The 18581-nt window shown below is 47.5% G+C and overlaps 1 protein-coding gene across 3 annotated transcripts in view; it reads left to right on the top strand.

Moving 5' to 3' along the window:
• PHKB (phosphorylase kinase regulatory subunit beta) overlaps positions 1-18581 on the top strand; it is a 196015-nt gene that overhangs the window by 160656 nt on the left and 16778 nt on the right. For 2 of the 3 annotated variants that reach the window (XM_078868562.1, XM_078868560.1), the window contains 5 exons: positions 1233-1395; positions 4616-4697; positions 8898-8955; positions 13734-13824; positions 17872-18074. In XM_078868562.1, coding sequence (XP_078724688.1) covers positions 1233-1395; positions 4616-4697; positions 8898-8955; positions 13734-13824; positions 17872-18074 — 597 coding nt within the window. Of the gene's footprint in view, positions 1-1232; positions 1396-4615; positions 4698-8897; positions 8956-11497; positions 11589-13733; positions 13825-17871; positions 18075-18581 lie in introns of all 3 variants that reach the window. The other variant, XM_078868561.1, reaches the window with a different exon arrangement.

The raw sequence follows: 18581 nt of genomic DNA, 5'->3' as shown, positions 1-18581 counted from the left end.
TTTCGCAAAAGCAATACGGTTTTTAGTTCACTGCCAGATGTCACAAATACGAGACATAGTGCGTTATTTAAACTGCCAAAATATATATTGTATCTCGTGATGATAGAGAGAACTGGAGCCGTCCCTGGGAAAAAGAAGTAATTCATTAAAATAGTGCATTTAATAATACATTTCCTTAATGGGGGCACCTTTCACTGGTTCTCTAGCACGTGATGACTCCTTCCCTGTGTGAGCCACCAATCCTGCCTGCCCTCAAGCGACTGAATTATGTAGGAGTCTTTGGATAGCGGTCGTGTTTCACCATTCCCATTATTAACGTAGTCGGATAAAAAGTTGAAAAAAAAGGGTGCATCCCTGCAATTGCTGGCAGAAGTGACCTTCGCAATAGAGAGCTCTAGAGAGCCCCTTGATTGGGTGTTTGGCCTACTCTTCCACACTGGCCAGATGTCTTGGAAGAGGAGGGAGCACCCACAAATTGTCCCACGCATGTGACTTACAGTTCGAATATGTTGTTCCCAGTTATAGTCGAGTCAATGCTATTTTCGTCTGCCACTCAAAACGCATTAAAACTCAACATAACATTTTAATATTCAAAAAATAACAAAAAATATATATATTTATACATTTACATACTACCTACAGTTGTTGAAAATCAAAAAAATAAAAGCAAGCATCATTAAAGCTCAACATACATTTTTTAAATATTCTAAACATTGACAAAAAAAATATATGCGTGTACATACTCCCTAGAGTTGTTGAAAATATAAAAAAAATTTAACCAAGCATCATTAAAACTGAACATTAAATTAAAATATTCGAAACAATGACAACAAAATATATATATATACATTTATATACTATCTACAGTTGTTGAAAATATGAAAAAAACAAAAGCAATTTGTGGCGATGAGTCAGTTCTTTTATGCAAGTGCAAAGAGATGCGTTTTGAGTTGTGGCCTGAATAATAATAAACTTGCCACTGCCGTGGCGAGAGCTGCAAGCAGCGACCTCTGGATTACGAGTCCCTGTGTGCTGACCTTGCACCGGGGCAGCATGCAGCCAGTGCAGTGGGCCCTTCATAATTTGTGAATGCCCGCGATCAACTACACGCTCCCTTCTCCCCACACCTCCCATTGGCGCGGTTGGCTACGTACGGCGCGAAAGAGTTTCAACGTGCACATTCTCACGCGGCGCGCACGCTCCTTCCGTTTGTGGGCGCTTGCGGCGAGCAGGGTCCCCGAGTTCCAGAGGCTGGAGGAGCTCTCCGTGCCCAAGCACCTACGGGTCAAGCGCCAGTCGAGCACGCCCAGCGCCAGCGAGATGGAGCAGCAGGCCGACCTGTCGCCGGCCGAGTGGGCCGCCACCGACACGGCGCACATCCTCATGAAGCTCAGCGTGCGTGCGTGTGCGGTCCCTCTCGCGCGGTCCCCCCCCCCCCCTTCCCCCGAGCAGCCGAACCCAGTCCGCCGCCACGTGCCCCTACCCTTCTTTACCCGCTCCCCTCCATCTGTGCACGTCCGCGCGACGTTTGTTTGACGTGCTGGCCGACCGGGGCCTGCGTTGGACAACGGTGGTAACCCGGATGCTTGGGGTCTTGTGGAGGCTTCTTTGTCCTGAGCTTCATTGTCACGAGGAAAGGGTTGTGAAAGAAGTTGGCTGGAATTTAATTTTGCATGATCTACGCCCTATTCCGCCATGCAGACTGGACAGGCGTTGCTACGTTCTTCTAGGCGACATTCCCATAGTGCATGGGGTCAGCTGCTGGGATTTTCTTTCTCCGCTTGCTTCTGTTCTGCGCCTCTTTCCTGGTCAGCTCCACTGTTGTCACATCTCGTGTTGAGTTTAGTTCGTTGTCCTTCCCCCGCACCTACAGTTAGCACGGTTGGCTACGTACGGTGCGAAAGAAGTTCAACATAAATACCATCTCTCTCATTCCACCGTTATCTTCCCATCTCACCCTGGGTCTCCACTACTGTCGTGTACAGGTGCCATCTTCATAGCCCTGCGAGTCTATGGGTCTGTGTGTGAGTCTATGGGTCTCGGTGTGAGTCTATGGGACTCGGTGTGAGTTTGTGGGTCTCTCTGCCTCTTCTCAACACAAGCCCAAACCATCTGAGGCTCGCCTCTGTTCGCTTTTCGACAATGTAAGTAATCCCTGCTGAGGCTCAACGTTGTAACCGAGCACTCATTCAATAAAACAATTGGCATACAAAGGGGGTAGTGGTACAGCCGGTGCTATACCACTGCATTTGTTTCCCCAAAGGCAGTGCTTTTGCAAACAGTGCAGGTTGCATACTTTAATCTGAGTCAGACTGGAAGAGACACAGGCCAGATTTACATTTCCTTTGCCATCAGTGTTGTTTACCGGCAGTAATAGAGCCAGGGTCCATGGGATCCATGGTGCGTTACACTCACAGCCAATGCTACACACATTCTATTATATTCTTAGGTTTTTTCGGTAAAGTCACGAAAAAACCTAAGAATATGATTCCTTGCAGTCACGAAAGCTTCAAATCTAGAATTCATGCTACACACAATACATATATGCAGGCACAAACAAGTGCAGTCACGCGCGAGTGGTACTGGCGTACAACAGAAGCGGGCGTCTGCGGTGCCCACAGCTGCGGAGATTTGATTGCCGGGAGCTTTGGGTTGTCAGCGCAGGCACTCTTATGTTGGCGGCTCAACCCACTGAGCCAACCAGCTGTCCCACTGAACATCGGTTTATCGTTGAGCAGGAATACGCTACGTCCGATTTTACTCGGCTTAATGACTTAAGCACATCCGTAGTATCAGCTTGTAAACAGATGACTCCTCCTCCACCCCCTTCCTCCCAGGAAAGACTGAAAATAACTAAATTAGAAAGCAACTGAATATGTACCCTGTGTGGATAAGTAATGCTCACAAATGAAAAGAAAATAACAAAGGAAATCTCCATGAAAAGAAACGCGTTCTGAAAAACAAGCCTCAATTTGCGTGGCTTCATAAAACAAATGTGTTTATAAGCGAGCTTCGACTTAGTTCTATCGGAAAGTTTGAAGAAAGTATACATCAACATTAAACTTGAATATGTTTTTTATGCTAAGTAGATGGGAGATAAAAAGCAATGTTTATTTTTTTGTTCCGAAGCTAAAAACCAGCAAAGAAAGTGGCACTGGATTCATACAAACTATTATGAGCTTGTTAGACCCATGAAATTCACAAATCTATCTTGCAGAGTATAAGCTTCGTATCGTAACGTTAAGGGTCTAATTCTAGATTTGAAGCTTTCGTGACTGCAAGGATTCATACTCTTAGGTTTTTTCGGTAAAGTCACGTAGGTAAAAAATAATGGAAAGAAAATAATAATAAATGAAAATAAATCAATTAAATCACGACGTTTCGGAGGCAACACAAGTTTCCGTCTTCAGGTGGGACCATCACAGCCAAATTTCATAATAATAGTTCAATTTGTAACGCGCGCAAATTTGCAGACGTAGTGGCCGCAACTCAGAGGTGCGGAGCCAAGCTCAGAGTCGCTCAAAAGCATGATTGTAGAGGTGAGTTTTTAAGTCTCTCTTGAAGGAGGCGATTGAGGTGATGCTGCGAATGTGCAGAGGGATATCGTTCCAGAATGTTGGGGCTGCCAAATTGTTGGGGCTGCTAAATTTAGCTGTGACGGTCCCACCTGAAGACGGAGGCTTGTGTTGCCTCCGAAACGTCGTGATTTAATTGATTTATTTGAATTCATTATAATTTTATTTCTATTATTTTTTACCTACGTGACTTTACCGAAAAAACCTAATAGTTACGGGCCTATTTATGAGCACGTGTCTGGGTGCGTTAGGGAGACGCTCAACACTCCCACGTTATGTTCAACGTCGCGCTTGCCGGTTTTAATTTCCCCGTTAAACTGAAGCGCTGCAACTTTACAGACAATCGCTCAATATTTACGTGGTTCTCAGTGGGGTTCCACATACATTACAGTCACTGCACATAGAGCATGCAGAGAGGAACCTGTGAAATGTTAACAGATTACAATTACATTTTCAGCCCGTGACTTTGACACCAAACAACACATTGAGAGGAGGGTGTAATCCAGGGAAACTGAAACTTTGCATTTCCACATGCAAAGTGAGTTACGCCCTAGAATGCGTGCGCGTACATTAGGTTCTGCGCAGTCAGGCGAAGACCCCATTTAACCAGCCTGCCTCTATTGCAAGGAAGACCTGGGGGGGGGGGTTGGGGGGGGAGGGAATATATCATCGCTGTAACAATTTAGCCTGCGATTAAATCGCACACCGGATCACACCCCCCTGAAATCTCGTCAGGTTTCCTGGGTGGCTGGCGCCGGCTCAAACCTGGTTGCTGTAGGCTGCTTCGGGGATCAAATGTTATACCGTACTACGCTCCAACGTCTACGCCGCCCACCGTCACCAACCAACACCTACGCGCGTGGTTGAGGATTGCCAATAAACCGCCACGAAGTCGTTCGGCGTGAGGAGGCCGTCATCCAGCAGTGGATTCACAGGGCCGTACGTGCACGAGACTGTCAAGTAACAAAAAAATGTACGGCGAGCGAGTGAAGTGGTCTTTTATTTGTTCCTTCTCCCCCCCCCCCCCCGTCTCCCCACAGGACGTCAGCTGTCTGGCCAGCCAGGCCATGCTGCTTGGAATTCTTCTGAAGCGGGAGGGGGCCGCTTTCATCACCGGGGAAGGTGAGCGATCGCCGCCGCCGCCGCCGCCGCGCGAGGTTTTCGCTGCCAAGCCCGGGGTCGTCCCCCCCCCTCCCCCCCATCTTATCTCCGTCGGTCGCCACGCCCCGCGGCAGGCGTCCCCGGCCAGCTCATTATTCCGCCCGCTGAGCAATTTTTCACCGTTAAAATGAACGACGTGCGAGTGTGGCCGAGAGGTGTAAGTTTGTCGTCATTGGCGCGTGCCGCCTTCTATAACGGCGGGCCTCGGAAACGCGGTCGTTGACGACGACGACGACGGCGATGGAGGTTGAACGCTCGATTGAAAAGTGACGCTTGCTCGGAATTGCATCGAGAGATGGAAGAGCGCTTCCGACCGGAGAACATGCGTGGGGTCACAACGTCGTTCTCAGTTTGGGCGAGTGGGTTTGGGCAGGGCAAGTCGCAAGAAGCGGAGGGAGAGGGGGGGCGGCAAAAGGAATGGAACGCATCCGAGAGGGCGTCCACCGAGCGATGAAGATGGAATGATGAAATCGACAAAGTGTGCAGGTGAAAGCTGGATTGATGCAGCGCGAGATCGCGAGAGATGGAAATGGCTTAGGGGGAGCGGGGAGGTGAGGGTGAGTGGTGGGGTGGGAGCCTTCATCCAGCAGTGGATTGATCATGGCTGATGATAATGAATTTGGATGGTGTGTAAACAGATGTATCTTGTGCAGGTGAAATGAAAGGAGTTGGGGGTGGGGGGATAGCTCGCAGCAGCCAATCACGTTGAGTTGAATTCATCTTATAGCTCGTGCCGACTTGGAGCAGCATGCAGTGTGGTTGGTGATGAGTGGCTTCCGTAAACGGGTGCTTGTATAATATTTCTGCATCAAACATTTGCATGCCCTTTGCTTAATTCGTACGACGCCCTGTGGTTTCGCACGGACCTTGTGTAATTATTGCTTCTAATCGTGCATAAATACGACAGGCTGATGGGAACGTTTGGAGAATGGCACGGCGAGAGCGGACTGTGTGTGCAACATGCGCGCTCTGCTATTTTCATTTGTCAACATTGTATGAGCAGTGCTAAAAGGACGGCGCTTTGAAGTGGGCGCCGAGTATTAGGTCGGTACAACATGTCTCGGTGCCTTGTTCTCAAAAGATTGGAGCTGCTCTTGCCGTGCGCATACAAATCTCATTAACCCTGTGTACACATTCTCAGAGAAATGTGCGGATGTTTCTATCCATTGGCAGCAAAAACTAATGAAAGTAGCCTAAAAAAACAAATCTACCACGGATTGTACGGTTAGTGTTCTTCTAGCAGAGATATTTGGGTTGGTTCGCTTGCAATATTCTATGCAATTCTCTCCGACATTACAAGCACGCTGTCATTTTCAGCCAACTGTGCTGCTCTTTGTTTCGATTCACACGTGCCATCATCAACGTCATCATGAGACTTGATCGAACCACTTCTGGATACGGGCCCTCCCCATGTCAATTCCATTCATCCCTCATGTGGTCTCGCGATGCCGCAATCCTCATTGCGTCAGCACATCAGCTGATCCCATCGCTCCAGGTCTGCCGTTGTCTACCTATCAGGCGGAGTGTTTCTCTCCTTTGGCTGTCATTCTGTCTCCAGTCTTGTCCGTCGTCACTTCGAGCGATGCGTCCTACCCAAGCCCGTTTTATTTTCTTAAACCGTGAACATGATGTCTCTAATTTTATGTGTTCTCCGATCCATATTTTCCTCTCTCTCTCTCTGTTTGGAAGGCAAAGTTCCAGTCTGCCTCTGTCCATGTCTCTTTGCATGTTTCAGCTTATTCTCAGGTTTTTTCGGTAAAGTCACGTAGGTAAAACATTAAAAGTAATGTCGACGATAAACTCTCCGACGTACAAACTAGCCCGTTTTCTATCAGATACTCTGCTCCCCTTCACAGGCAAGACCTCTTCGGCAGTACTCAACTCAACCCAATTAGTCTCTATGGTTAAGGACATGGTACTATCTCCGGATGACATTCTCGTCAGCTTTGATGTAGTATCTTTGTTTACCAAAGTCCCAGTACCGGACACCCTAACAATAATTGAGGACTTAGTCCAACAGGGATTGAATTCTGATGTACCTGCGCTGGTTAGGCATTGCCTCACCAACACCTATTTTACCTGGAATGGCACCTTTTACAAACAGAATGAGGGTACCCCTATGGGCTCCCCCTTGTCACCAGTTATAGCCAACATTTTCATGGAAAAGTTTGAATCAGACGCCATCCAGACATCCACCCTGCGTCCTTCCCTGTGGAAGAGATATGTGGATGACACTTTCGTCATCTGGCCACATGGCCTCCCAGCATTGAACCACTTCTTGGACCACATCAATTCTAGACACCCATCTATCAGATTCACCATGGAAGTGGAGAAAGACGGTAAACTACCATTCTTGGATATTCTGTTTAAGAGGAGGCCTGACGGATCCTTGGGACATTCTGTCTACAGGAAAGCCACCCACACAGATTCCTACCTGAAACCGGATTCCCACCACCACCCATCTCAAAAGAATTCTCTCATCAAAACGCTATACCACAGAGCCCATGGCATTTCTGACCAACACCACCTGACTGATGAATTAAGACATGTACATCGGGCCCTCAGGATGAACGGATACTCTGACCGTACTATCCGCCAAGCTGTCTCTCCCACCACACAGAAACAACCACATGAAACTCCGACCAAAACTATCACGTTACCATACATAGCAGGCGTGACCAAAAAGATCTCCAAAATTCTAAACAAACATAAGATCCAAGTCCGATTCAGCACAGTGCATAAAATCCGTGATCTGATTCCATCTGTGAAGGATGTCGTTCCTGACTTACAGTATCCTGGAGTCTACAAATTGAGTTGCATTTGTGGTGATTGCTACATTGGAGAAACAAAACGTCATGTTGCTGATCGTGTCCGCGAGCACAAGTCAGATCTGAAACACGGCAGAACTGATTCTTCGGCCGTTGCCGATCATTGCTACAACTCGGCGGGCTCTCATGATATTGTCTTTTCCGAGACCAAGGTTCTCTGCAAGCCTCCTGGCTACCATCAAAGGTTTGTACACGAAGCCATACAAATATACAAACACAGACATAATTTCAACCGTGATGATGGGTACAAACTCAGTAATCACTGGAAAGATGTTATTAACCACGCAAAAAAGACTTAATTACACTTTTTGGACCATCTTATCTGACAGGCACTATTTTAATTTACTTCACCGAGTGTTAACATCCCCAGTTATTTTTTAACAGTACTCTCTTCATTTTTCAGCCTGCATTGGTATAAACATGGGCATTTTCGTTCCTTTGTTCTATCATGTGTATCAGACCTCCCCTCCCCCCTTTCTGCCCATTGTGTTGGCGTGCGCAGCAGCCGCGTCCAAGCCGTCGCCAAATGTTTTGTTGGCTCCCTCCCCCTCCCACCCCCCTCCCTCCCGATACGTTCCATTCATTGGCTACCACATTCTGATGAACTCCCCCCCCCTCTCCTCCCCCCCTTCAACTTGCTTATAAGGGATTACATTTTGAATCATTGCTTCACTTGATGCAGCTAATCTGGCTGTGACGGTCCCACCTGATGACGGAGACTTGTGTTGCCTCCGAAACGTCGTGAATTTTATTTTTATTTTTGTTTTGTTTTATTTTACTTTCATTACTTTTAATGTTTTACCTACGTGACTTTACCGAAAAAACCTGAGAATATGAATCATTGCAGTCACGAAAGCTTCAAATCTAGAATTCATGTTTCAGCTGTTGTTCCACTTGCGTAAACGAATGAACTAAAGAACACGCCACGGCAGCTACGCACACACGCCCGTAAATTGGAGCGCTTGCACGTTGGCGTGGCTCACGTTTATCTTTCTGCACAATGCATCTCTCTCCCTTTTTTCTTTTAAGTTTTCCTCCCCATAGCTTGCAGCGAAATGTTCACGTTTCATTACGCCCATAATACCGAGGCACGCTGGCACACGTGAATGCCTCGTTTATCAGCCGTGCCAGCCCGCTCTGCGCTAATTGAAAAAAAAAAAAGTGCCGGTGTGTCGTGGAGCCCGACGGCTCGCGGAGTTTGATTTACGTGGCTCTTTTGAGGCATAGCGCTCGGAACGGACCAACTCCGGGGCCGCCCCGGTCTCGCCGCCACGAAGGCCGTGTAACGGTGTCGCTCGCGCCGCCGTTTCCCCGTCTCTGTCTCCGATTGCAGGCACGGTGATGGATCACTTGGAAAGAATCTACCGCGCAGCCGGGAGTCGCAAGCTCTGGTTAGTGGCATTCTTATAGGTGCCCCCCCCCCCTCTCCCCCTTTTGAGGGACGTTTACAATCTGTTTGCGTAATAGAATGGTGAGGTTTTATTGCGGCGGTGGTGTTCGCCTCAAGTGAGAAATGTTCCCGTTTTATTCATCTCCTTTCAACTTAGCGGAAAAGATTGAAATTAATTTAAACGGCTGCGGGGGGTGGGGGTGTAGGGAGGGCATTGCGTAAACATTTTCAATTTCAACAGAAATTCCTGGGATTTCAATTTTTTTAAAATGCGCCCGGCAAATGGGCGCAAGGCGTCAAGTCGTTTGGCGTCGGTAACACGAAGGTGGAGAAGTGACGTTGCGTTGGTGCCGTTGTTGCCGTTGTTTCACGAGTTGAACGACCCCCAACTGGGTTCTTCGCAAGGCATCCTGAGCTCATGCGGAAAAATCAAACCGCAAACCGACATTTTTTTAAATTTGAGATCCTCCCAAACTCAACGTGGCTTTCGCATCAACAAGAATGGCAGTTTGGGATGTGGCGCTTCTCTCCGTCAACATATTGACTTGATTAAATAGACAGTAATGAAAGTTTACCAATGCAAATATTAAGTGAATTGACAAAGAAGATGCATGAGTGATAGAATGCCATGTCTTACCTATTAGTAGCTCTATTTAAAAGCCTACAGCAAAGGAAAACAAATAACAACCAAATGAGGGCTATCAAATATATTTCACCCATGGGCTGCTTGAACCAACTGTTTTAAGTTGGCAGGCGTGCAAATCCACAAAGTGTAAGCAAATGCCATCGCACAGCATAACTCGAGTAATCAACTCAGCCCACTGAAAACATCTGTCCAATCGCACGAGCCAATGTGTTATTTTTCACAGATGGTTTCGCTGGCGATTAATTATTGTAATGTCGGAGGATTGGGAGCATAATAGCCACGTTCGATCGATGTGGACTGTGTCCGACAGGTGGGTTGTATGTTTTACGTATGTACGGTACGTCGAACTTCTTTCGCACCATATACGTAGCCAACCGTGCTAATCGGAGGTTCGGGGGAAATATTACAGCTCGTAAAGCCACAATCGACGTCGCGCTTAAGCAGCGCGGAAACACGTACCCCCAGGGTGGATCGCGCGTAACGCCGCGTGGCCGCGGCGTACCGCTGTGTATTGTGGGTTTCCAATTCATTTCACATCGCTCTTCGGTACGCCGCCTCCACTTGCCCCAACGCACCTTTAACCAGGATGAACAGGCTCGGCTCGGCGCGACGTGCTCGAGACTTGCCCAAAAGGAGCGGCGCCTTGGGTGACGCGTTGCTCGGGCTGGGGTAACGCGCGAACGGGTCGTAACGCAAACTCCCGCATGGCGGTTCGGCAATGGCAGTTGTGACCTATTCAATAAGTGAGAGTGGGACGAGTTGCTGCTATTGTATGCGCATGTGTTGAACTTTCTTTGCACCGTACTTAGCCGACTGTGCTAATTGGAGGTGTGTGGAAATACATTATTGCCTTGGTATCATCCACTCGGCAAGAGTAGAGTTCATTATATTCTTTGGGTCATTCGGTAAAGTCACGTAGATAGGTTCACAATTAATTAAAATAAACAAAACCACGACGTTTCGATGGCAACACAAGCGAGCGTCTTCAGTTGTAAAAAAAGGGGGGGGGGGGTGGGGGAAACTCCTAAAGGCAAGCTGCTTTTAAAGGTTTAAGATGGGCGTAGCCCAAGTGTCACCTGAAGACAGTCGTTTTGTCACCTGAAGACGGTCGCTTGTGTTACGATCGAAACGTTGTGGTTTTTTGTTTATTTTTTATTAATTTTGAACATATCTACGTGACTTTACCGTAACACCCAAAGAATATGAATTCCTGCAATCACGAAAGCTTTAAGTCAAGATTTTTATTTTATTACCTTGCAAAAATCGGCGGCGAGTCTTTCGTCTAGAGATAAGCGTGTCGCCCAAATGTGCCTGCTTGAACGTCTCCATTGTGGACGAAGGCGTTTGGTGACTGCATTGTTCACTGCTGCCCGAGGTGTCAAATTGAGCCCACACTGGCACCTCTCTCATGCGTCCACCTAACAGACGGGAGCTGTACGGCCCTTGGGGTGCGTTTGATACTGCGCGCCTCGCTTCGCCGTGTCCTGCGGAGCAAAGCGGGGCGTGGGCGGGAAGGGAGGTGGAATCTTTTTGTTACGAATATTTGCTGCAGCGGTGTTTACTTCCGTTGCATTGTGGGGGAACTTATCAACCGCTCGGCATTTCTCGCTTTGCAGTTACCAAAATTTATTTGGTAAATTATTTTAAAACCTTTGGTTTGTTTCCCAAATAATAAACACATCTAAACATGGTGCAATTAATAAGTAACAACATAAGTATGAAACCCGATGTTATATAACAAGTCCGGTATCTTATTTGTCAAGGATGTGCCGGCATAGAGTACAACGAAATGAAAATGCAAAAACCCCCTTTGCGCTGTGCCCGCCTTCCGAGCGACACCACCGGGCAGCGTCCGAGACTGCAGTGAACCGCATGGGCGTGCTGTGGTTGTTGCCAGGTGTGTGCTCCGACAGACAGCCTACCTGACTCAGCGGTATGCTGGAGCCATTGCCCCGGCACTCACGACTATCCTGGTGGAGGGCAAACAGGTACTGGGACAGCCGCACGGCCGGCTACGTGTGCCGCCGTCTCCTCGTCCCCGGGCCTGAACCCGCGTCTTCCCCGGACCCCGTCCCGTGTACCGTTCCTACCGCGTAACCCAACTCCACACTCTTGAGCTGACCGATCGCAAAGTGGCCCTGCAGGCTTGAAAGGGAGACTTTTTTCTGGGGATCCGCGTTCGAGTCACGCTTGCCTGCTTTGTTCGCGCAGGGCTAAGACGTCATCCCGTGTTCCTCCAGCTCCGAGCAGGTAGAGGAACGCTCACGGACCTGTACACGAACAAGGCAGGGCCCTGACTTTGCTTAATGTCATTTTTGCTTAGAGGGGATTGTGGTAAGATGAGTGCCTTTGGGAGAGTTGCAAAAACATGTGAAGGCCTCCCCCATTTCCCAGTGACCCCAATCATGTGATTTGTCATTCACTGGTCTTACATCAATGTACGTTAATATTCTCAACAAATAAAGTCTCACTTTTGGTGTTCACACGGCCACTTTGCAAATGTACAAAATGCTCCTAACCCCACCAATAGTACGTAGGAATGTTTTTTTCTTCCTCTTCTTCCTCCTCTCGTTTGCAGTACCCAGCAAAGCAAGCTCCTCCCTGTTGTGTATATTTTGTTGCCCGAACTTTCAGGCGGAGACCTGTGGACTCACACATCGTGCCGTGTCTCTGTGACCACCTGCAGGGGCAGTTGTGGGGGTCGACCCGCTTTGCCGTGCCGTGTGCTCCCATGCTGTGACCCCCTTCCCGACCCCCTCCCCCCCCCGCCCCCACCGCCACCACCAATGCCGCTTGTGTACCGACTACCTCCAGTGTTGAGCAACAATGCAGCAAGGAGAGCACCCATCGTTCTTTGACCGCCACTCCATCCCGTTCAGGAATTTCAATCGGCGATCAAAATTCTGTTGTTTCCGCACCTTGCGATTGGCTTACGTACGATGCGAAAGAAGTTCAACATACATGCATGCAACACCGTGGAGTTTATTGGTTTGTAAGGGCAGCAAACTCAATTATTGGGTTCCTCCGATAAGTGAGGGAAATGTAAAATGAGGAAACTAAATATATTCGACACTTACAAAAATGGGTAGGCAGATTGACGTGTTGAGGCTGAAGGGCAAGGCGCTGTCTGTGCTAGTTCTTGGCAGAGAACTTTGGCTCGTGTTTGAGAGTGAAAGTTCAGCGACGCCAGGAAAGTTTTGACGTTCACATTTTAACGATGGTTGTTTGAAACGACCCTTGCCGTGTTTGCTATCCGGTCATTTCGGTAAAGCTCCAAAAATACCAAACCCTAGCTCTGAAGTCATTTCGAAAAGAATCCCTTTATCTCAGAATCAAGTCTCTCAATCCATGCCCGCTTGTAATACGTAGAGCTTCCCAGTTGAAGAGTTGTCCTTTGTGAATTTAAAATGTAAAAAAAACGAATGGCAGCGTAAACAAACATTAGCGTAGCTTTTTGGCATGGCGCTCTATCTTGTTTTTAAATCATGGATGCTGATCAAAGGCCTAAAATACCAAGTGACCAGCAACAAACAGCACTATTGCACGGTATAATTTTTATACGAGTTAATGTTATAAGAAATTTGAGAAAGCGAACGATTGAAGGGAATTCCGAAGTAGAGCAGCGCGAGGAGAGTAGCAGGAAGGGAAGTGATGTGACCTGTGGTGTGTTGGTGGAACGCAGTGCGGACGAGACGAAGCAGGCAGCCTGCTAGACCCGAGTCCTCGACGTGTGTGGACGAATCGACGAGTGAGGGTTCACGGTGGTAGCTATGGGGTGACGGGGAGGCGTCCGACCGCCGGTGAGCGAGCGACTTGTGCTTGGTAATCGGTTAGCGCCAGACCGTCGGTCTAACCCGGCTACTTTACGTTGACTCGCGGAAAGCACAGGCGAGGTAGAAAGTCGGTGCTCCACCTCGAATGCGACGGGCTCCCTTGTTGGCAGCGTCACAAATTTCCCGAGAAAAGCGAGAGGTGGAATGCGGTTTTAGGACGATCGGTGTCTCTCCGCTGGCCATTGTTGGGCGGCTGGCGGCCGGCACCGTGCGCCTCGCCGCTCGCGCATGCTTTGGTTTTTCCCAGTGTGCATTGCTGCATGTACGCTCCCTCCCCACGTTTCTCGTCCATGTCACCAGGTCTGTTGTGCGGCTCACCGCAAGCCTGTTAGATAAGGTTGTGGACAGCCTTGCCCCGTCCATTACTAACGTCCTAGTGCATAGCAAACAGGTGAGTTTGGCCAATCTGTTCTTTTTTTAACAGTGACACCTAAAAAAACAAAAAAAATCACATTTGATTAAAAGATAATGACTTTGGATATACGATATTTTAATCACGTTTACAATGGTATGTTGGTGACCGATCAGGTATATTTATACTCCACTTTAATCCGGTATATATCAAGTGCTGCCATGTGATGAACTGCACGCGCGTCGTGAATATCGTGATGGGCAATTTTTTTGTAATTTAATTACGGGATGCATTTCAATTCATATTAAATCCTTCGGGTGCACGTTATTCAAACAGCCTAGAGAAATCTTCCCCGGCTAATTTTGCCTTCGTAGAGTTAAAATTGATTTTCGCACGTCAATAATAGCCCATAGGTTCACACCAATTCAATGTCTGCAGTATCCCCTCTTCCCAATTTTAAAGAAAACCGAATGGCACGTGCACCCCATGCTACATGCACATACTGTACTCATGATTACCAGCAGGATATTGAAAAGCTAATTTCGGTAGTTTTTTAGTGTTTGCTTTTTTTTTACCCACTTTCTACGAACCCAACGTGGATTTTGAAAGCTTAAATTGCGAGCCATGTCTTTTTATACGCAGCGGAAACTATTTTTGCCATACTATTGCAATGGCAATCACGGCATTTTGCACGTAATGACAAACGCATTTTTTTTTCTTCCTCAAGACAAAAAAAAACTGTTTTTTGACAGATTGGCAGAAGTCTTTCCCTGCTTTTATCTCACAAACTAAGCAGCTTTGTGTGCAAAATAGCATCATTTACTTCCACACTGATTCAATTTATGCATCCTTGCCTAATCAGAGCCAAACCACATTTGACACCCTCAAAGCAAATCTCTGGGTAATTTTAGACAGAATAATGCCACCTGCATCTGGGTTTACCAGTACCCAATTTAATCACAGCTTAAGATTACAGTTTTTATAAGAAGTGATTTTGGTCCGTTTTATAACCTTTGAAAATGCTAACCATGTTTTCCTCAGTGCTGCAAATCTCTTAACTGTGACATTACTCATTTTTTTGTCTGATCTGGAAATTGGATCGACTTTGGTATCTGGAGACTTGGTGTTAAAAATGATGCAACATTCTACCTCTGGTCCAATATACCATTGTAAAATTACTGCGGTGTTGTGGTATACCGTGGTGAATTACCTTGCGAGGGAATCAAAAGTTAAACCTATTTCACATCATGTGATTGGGCTACAACCTTGCCTTCATTGTAACGTTACTGACAAAATTACTTCTATTTTTTCACAAAATTTCCATCGTGGAAATATACAAGACGAGACACATTATGCTTCTTTGAATGACCATACTGTATTGATCAATTGTGATGAAGTCTAGTTAAACTGCATTACCACCAGATCAGTTGGTTAAGAAGTGCACAATTCTCGTTGCGCAGTGCCTTACTACGCAGAGATCTTCACCAAAACCCACATTTTCGTGGTGCGTAATTGGGGAAAAGCTTCAGTATCATCCATCGACAAAGCTAAGCAATCCGTCTGGGTGCACGGAATTCCACGCGCATCCATAACCGCAATGCTCAGTTGCGTCGTTTAGTGCCGTAAAATTGAAACGCAAATTTCCACGACATATTTGAAACTAATGAAGCTTGCTGGCTGGTACTAATGCTCTTGCTGAGATGAAAGGCTGTGCTGTGGGCTGTTCAACATCTGAATTCATAGTGCTTGTGTGGAGAGAACACGTTTTTGTTGAATTGTTAAAGAGTAAACCACCGATCACCCGATTTTAACTAAATTTGTCCATTGGTGGCTGTCATCTTCCACAGAAGCCAGATGCAATTTACCGAGATGATTCATGATTTTTTCCCCCTTCAAATCTTTGCACTTAATTGTGTTAACGTTTGCCAGTAAATGAGGCACACGGGTGTGAACATTAATTTCCAAACTGCCAGTGGGAAGGTCTCTCACCTCGGGCAGGTGTGGGCCCCCAACGGCCGTAGCTGACGGAGCCCCGCGGTGGTGGCGTCTGTGGAATTGAGTCACACCCCTGGTGGTGACCGCAGCAACGACGAAATTGTGCTGCTGTTTGAGTCGCCCCCTGATTTGCACCACGCGTGGATGGCAGCACCTTCATGATTTCATCTTTGTAAACCGACAAATGACAGTCGCGGTAGAATTGTGTCTTGAAATTTTTACACGCGTATATGATTTTACACATGCCTGCCTACGTGTTTTGATGTCGACGTGCGGCACAAACCCTCTTTACTGCACTGAGGCCATGTGGAGTGGAAAAGGTATTCTCTGCCAGGAGGTCACTGGGCAGAACTACTCGCTCGTTTATAGCACGAGTTTTGGCACGAGGTATCACACTACTTGAAAAGAGTGCCAAGTTCAACTTTGGATTCATCTACGAGCAACCAAAGCTCAACATAGCTGAATTGGTTGTTACGTTATCCGTGTGCACGGTATGATTATAATCGATTAGTGAATAGCTGGGGGTGGAGCAGTAGCACATTGGTCAGTGCGCTGGGTTATGAACCCGGGTGAGATCTCAGTTCAATTCCAGGCCACAGAGAACATCAGTTGGCGAGTGATATCGGAACCATTCCTGGATCCACCCCCCGCCGCCCCCTCTTCAACAGGCCACACAGAGCAGTGTGCAATCAATTAAACCCCATGACCGGCACAGCATGGGGGTGCCTTTAATCCAGCAGTGCATTGACAATGGGATGTAAATAAAAATCTGCTTAAGGTTGGAATTTGCAAAAATAAATCACAGTCCTACTCACCGCTGCCAGGCAGAATTGCACCGTTTACTATTTGCCCCAAAAAGAAAATTCTATCGATAGTCAAAATGTAGCTTGGAATGACAATCTAGAATTCAACTAAACCTTGCCGTGTTAACTTTCTTGAATGCAACGCTCGAGAGATTGGTAAAGTTTTTATTCGGACATGTGACGCCACTTGCGGTCACGCATGGATATTCTGCGTCGCATTCACAGCGAGATGGAAGTGAGGCTTTTACGTTCGTGTGAACGTCGCATGTTGGTCGTCGTCCTTCACGGCGCCGCAAAGCTAGAATGATGATGTCGTTCAGGATGGAACCTTCCAGAGTAATCGCTCCCAATTGGCGAGGTCATCTTTTGTGAGCTGAGCAATAGAGCACTCGCAGGAAACAAGTACACGAAACAGCAGTCCCATGCGCAGAAAAATACACTTCGGAAACTTTCTTTATGCCTGACGAACTCTGGAGCAGGGGTATTCTGAACAGAATTTGTGAATATAACTCACGGATCTGCAGAATCGGAGGACGATATTTTATTCGAAATTTGGAGCCGCTTCTCTGACAAATCAGTTAGAGTAACACGTTTTACACATGCTTCTTATACAGTGGGTGCAGTTGTATGTAACCCTACCGACATTCACAAATAAGGCTGGCCTTTTCTCCGACAGTTTTATTCCGCTTGTGTTGTTGGCATCACACCGTGAGGTGAAGACATTTCCATTCAGCGTTTTGCAGATAGCAGTGCATCACCTTGTGTCAGAGAACATCCCTTATCATGAAGTCACGGAACCTTCTTCTGAAGTCGTGTCGATTGACCTCTTATCCACACGAAGGGCACACTTTTTAGTGCCTTGGAAACTCTGTTCATTGCATGTCTATTAAACCAATTATTTACGCTTTCCGGCTGAAATTCACCAAATTTGTGAAAAACATAAATTAATGTCACGGGTTTGTTTGCACATTCATTGGTAGAACAGTCTGAGACTATTGACCCCACTGCACTATAGAACCCGGTTTAAACATGGGCGACTGAAAACCCAGATATTAACTTAGCGTCTCAGCAGTGCCAGCTCAGTGCTCCAATCCCAGAACCATCAGTTGGTGAGGCGATTTCCACCGCGGAAAAATAAAAAACGGCAATTAAGTTAATCTTGAACGTAAAAAAATGTTCGCTGCGGCACATCTCACTCTGGGCACCGTGATTGTTACCCTCCTACGCTCGATCCCGCGTGCCCGCCCCCCCCGCTTGCCCGCCCGCTCGCTCCCACCGACTCGCCCAGGTGACCTTGGGCACGTTCGGCCACGAGGAGGTGATCATCTCCAACCCGCTGTCGCCGTCGGTGATCAAGCGGCTGCTCTACGACGCCTGCCGCCACCTGGACCCGCGCGAGGCTGTGCTGCAGCAGGAGCTGGTCATCCACATTGGCTGGCTCATCTCCAACTCGCCGCAGCTCTTCCGCGGCATGCTAAAGCTGCGCATCGGGTGGGTGCCGCACGCCGGTGGTGTTATTTTGTTGCCAAAGTTAGCGTGGCGGGGGGGGAGGGGAAATACCCAGCTGAGAGTTTACATTTTTTTTAAGTCGACGACGGCTTCCGGGCGAACTAAAGTCATCCAACCTGATGATGACTGCGACTACGCACCGGCGTGGTGGTGACTAGACGAAGATGTTATAGGCGGCAGTGCGCCGAGAAGGACCAAAATTGTGTTTTGCTATAAATGAACATGCAAAGATTTACTGAGTTCAGCGATTAGCTGCCCTGATAATATGGCGGGGTTGGGGGTGGGAAATGCACACCCCTAAATCCAACATTTAATAACCGAGTGTGGACCAAATGAATGATGGCTTTAGTCGACCAGATCGAGGAGAATGACAACGTGAAATCCACAGCCGAAGACTACACGTTGTTGTCAACCAATACGACGGGCAAAAAAAAAGCCGACTTAAATGAACACCGCCTCTACTCGCAACGATCTGGCACGGCGAGCAAA

This window comes from Lampetra fluviatilis, chromosome 26, assembly GCF_964198595.1.
Source record: "Lampetra fluviatilis chromosome 26, kcLamFluv1.1, whole genome shotgun sequence".
Taxonomy (NCBI): domain Eukaryota; kingdom Metazoa; phylum Chordata; class Hyperoartia; order Petromyzontiformes; family Petromyzontidae; genus Lampetra; species Lampetra fluviatilis.
The sequence above is the reverse complement of the archived record's forward strand: the minus strand, read 5'-3'. Positions and strand labels throughout refer to the sequence as shown.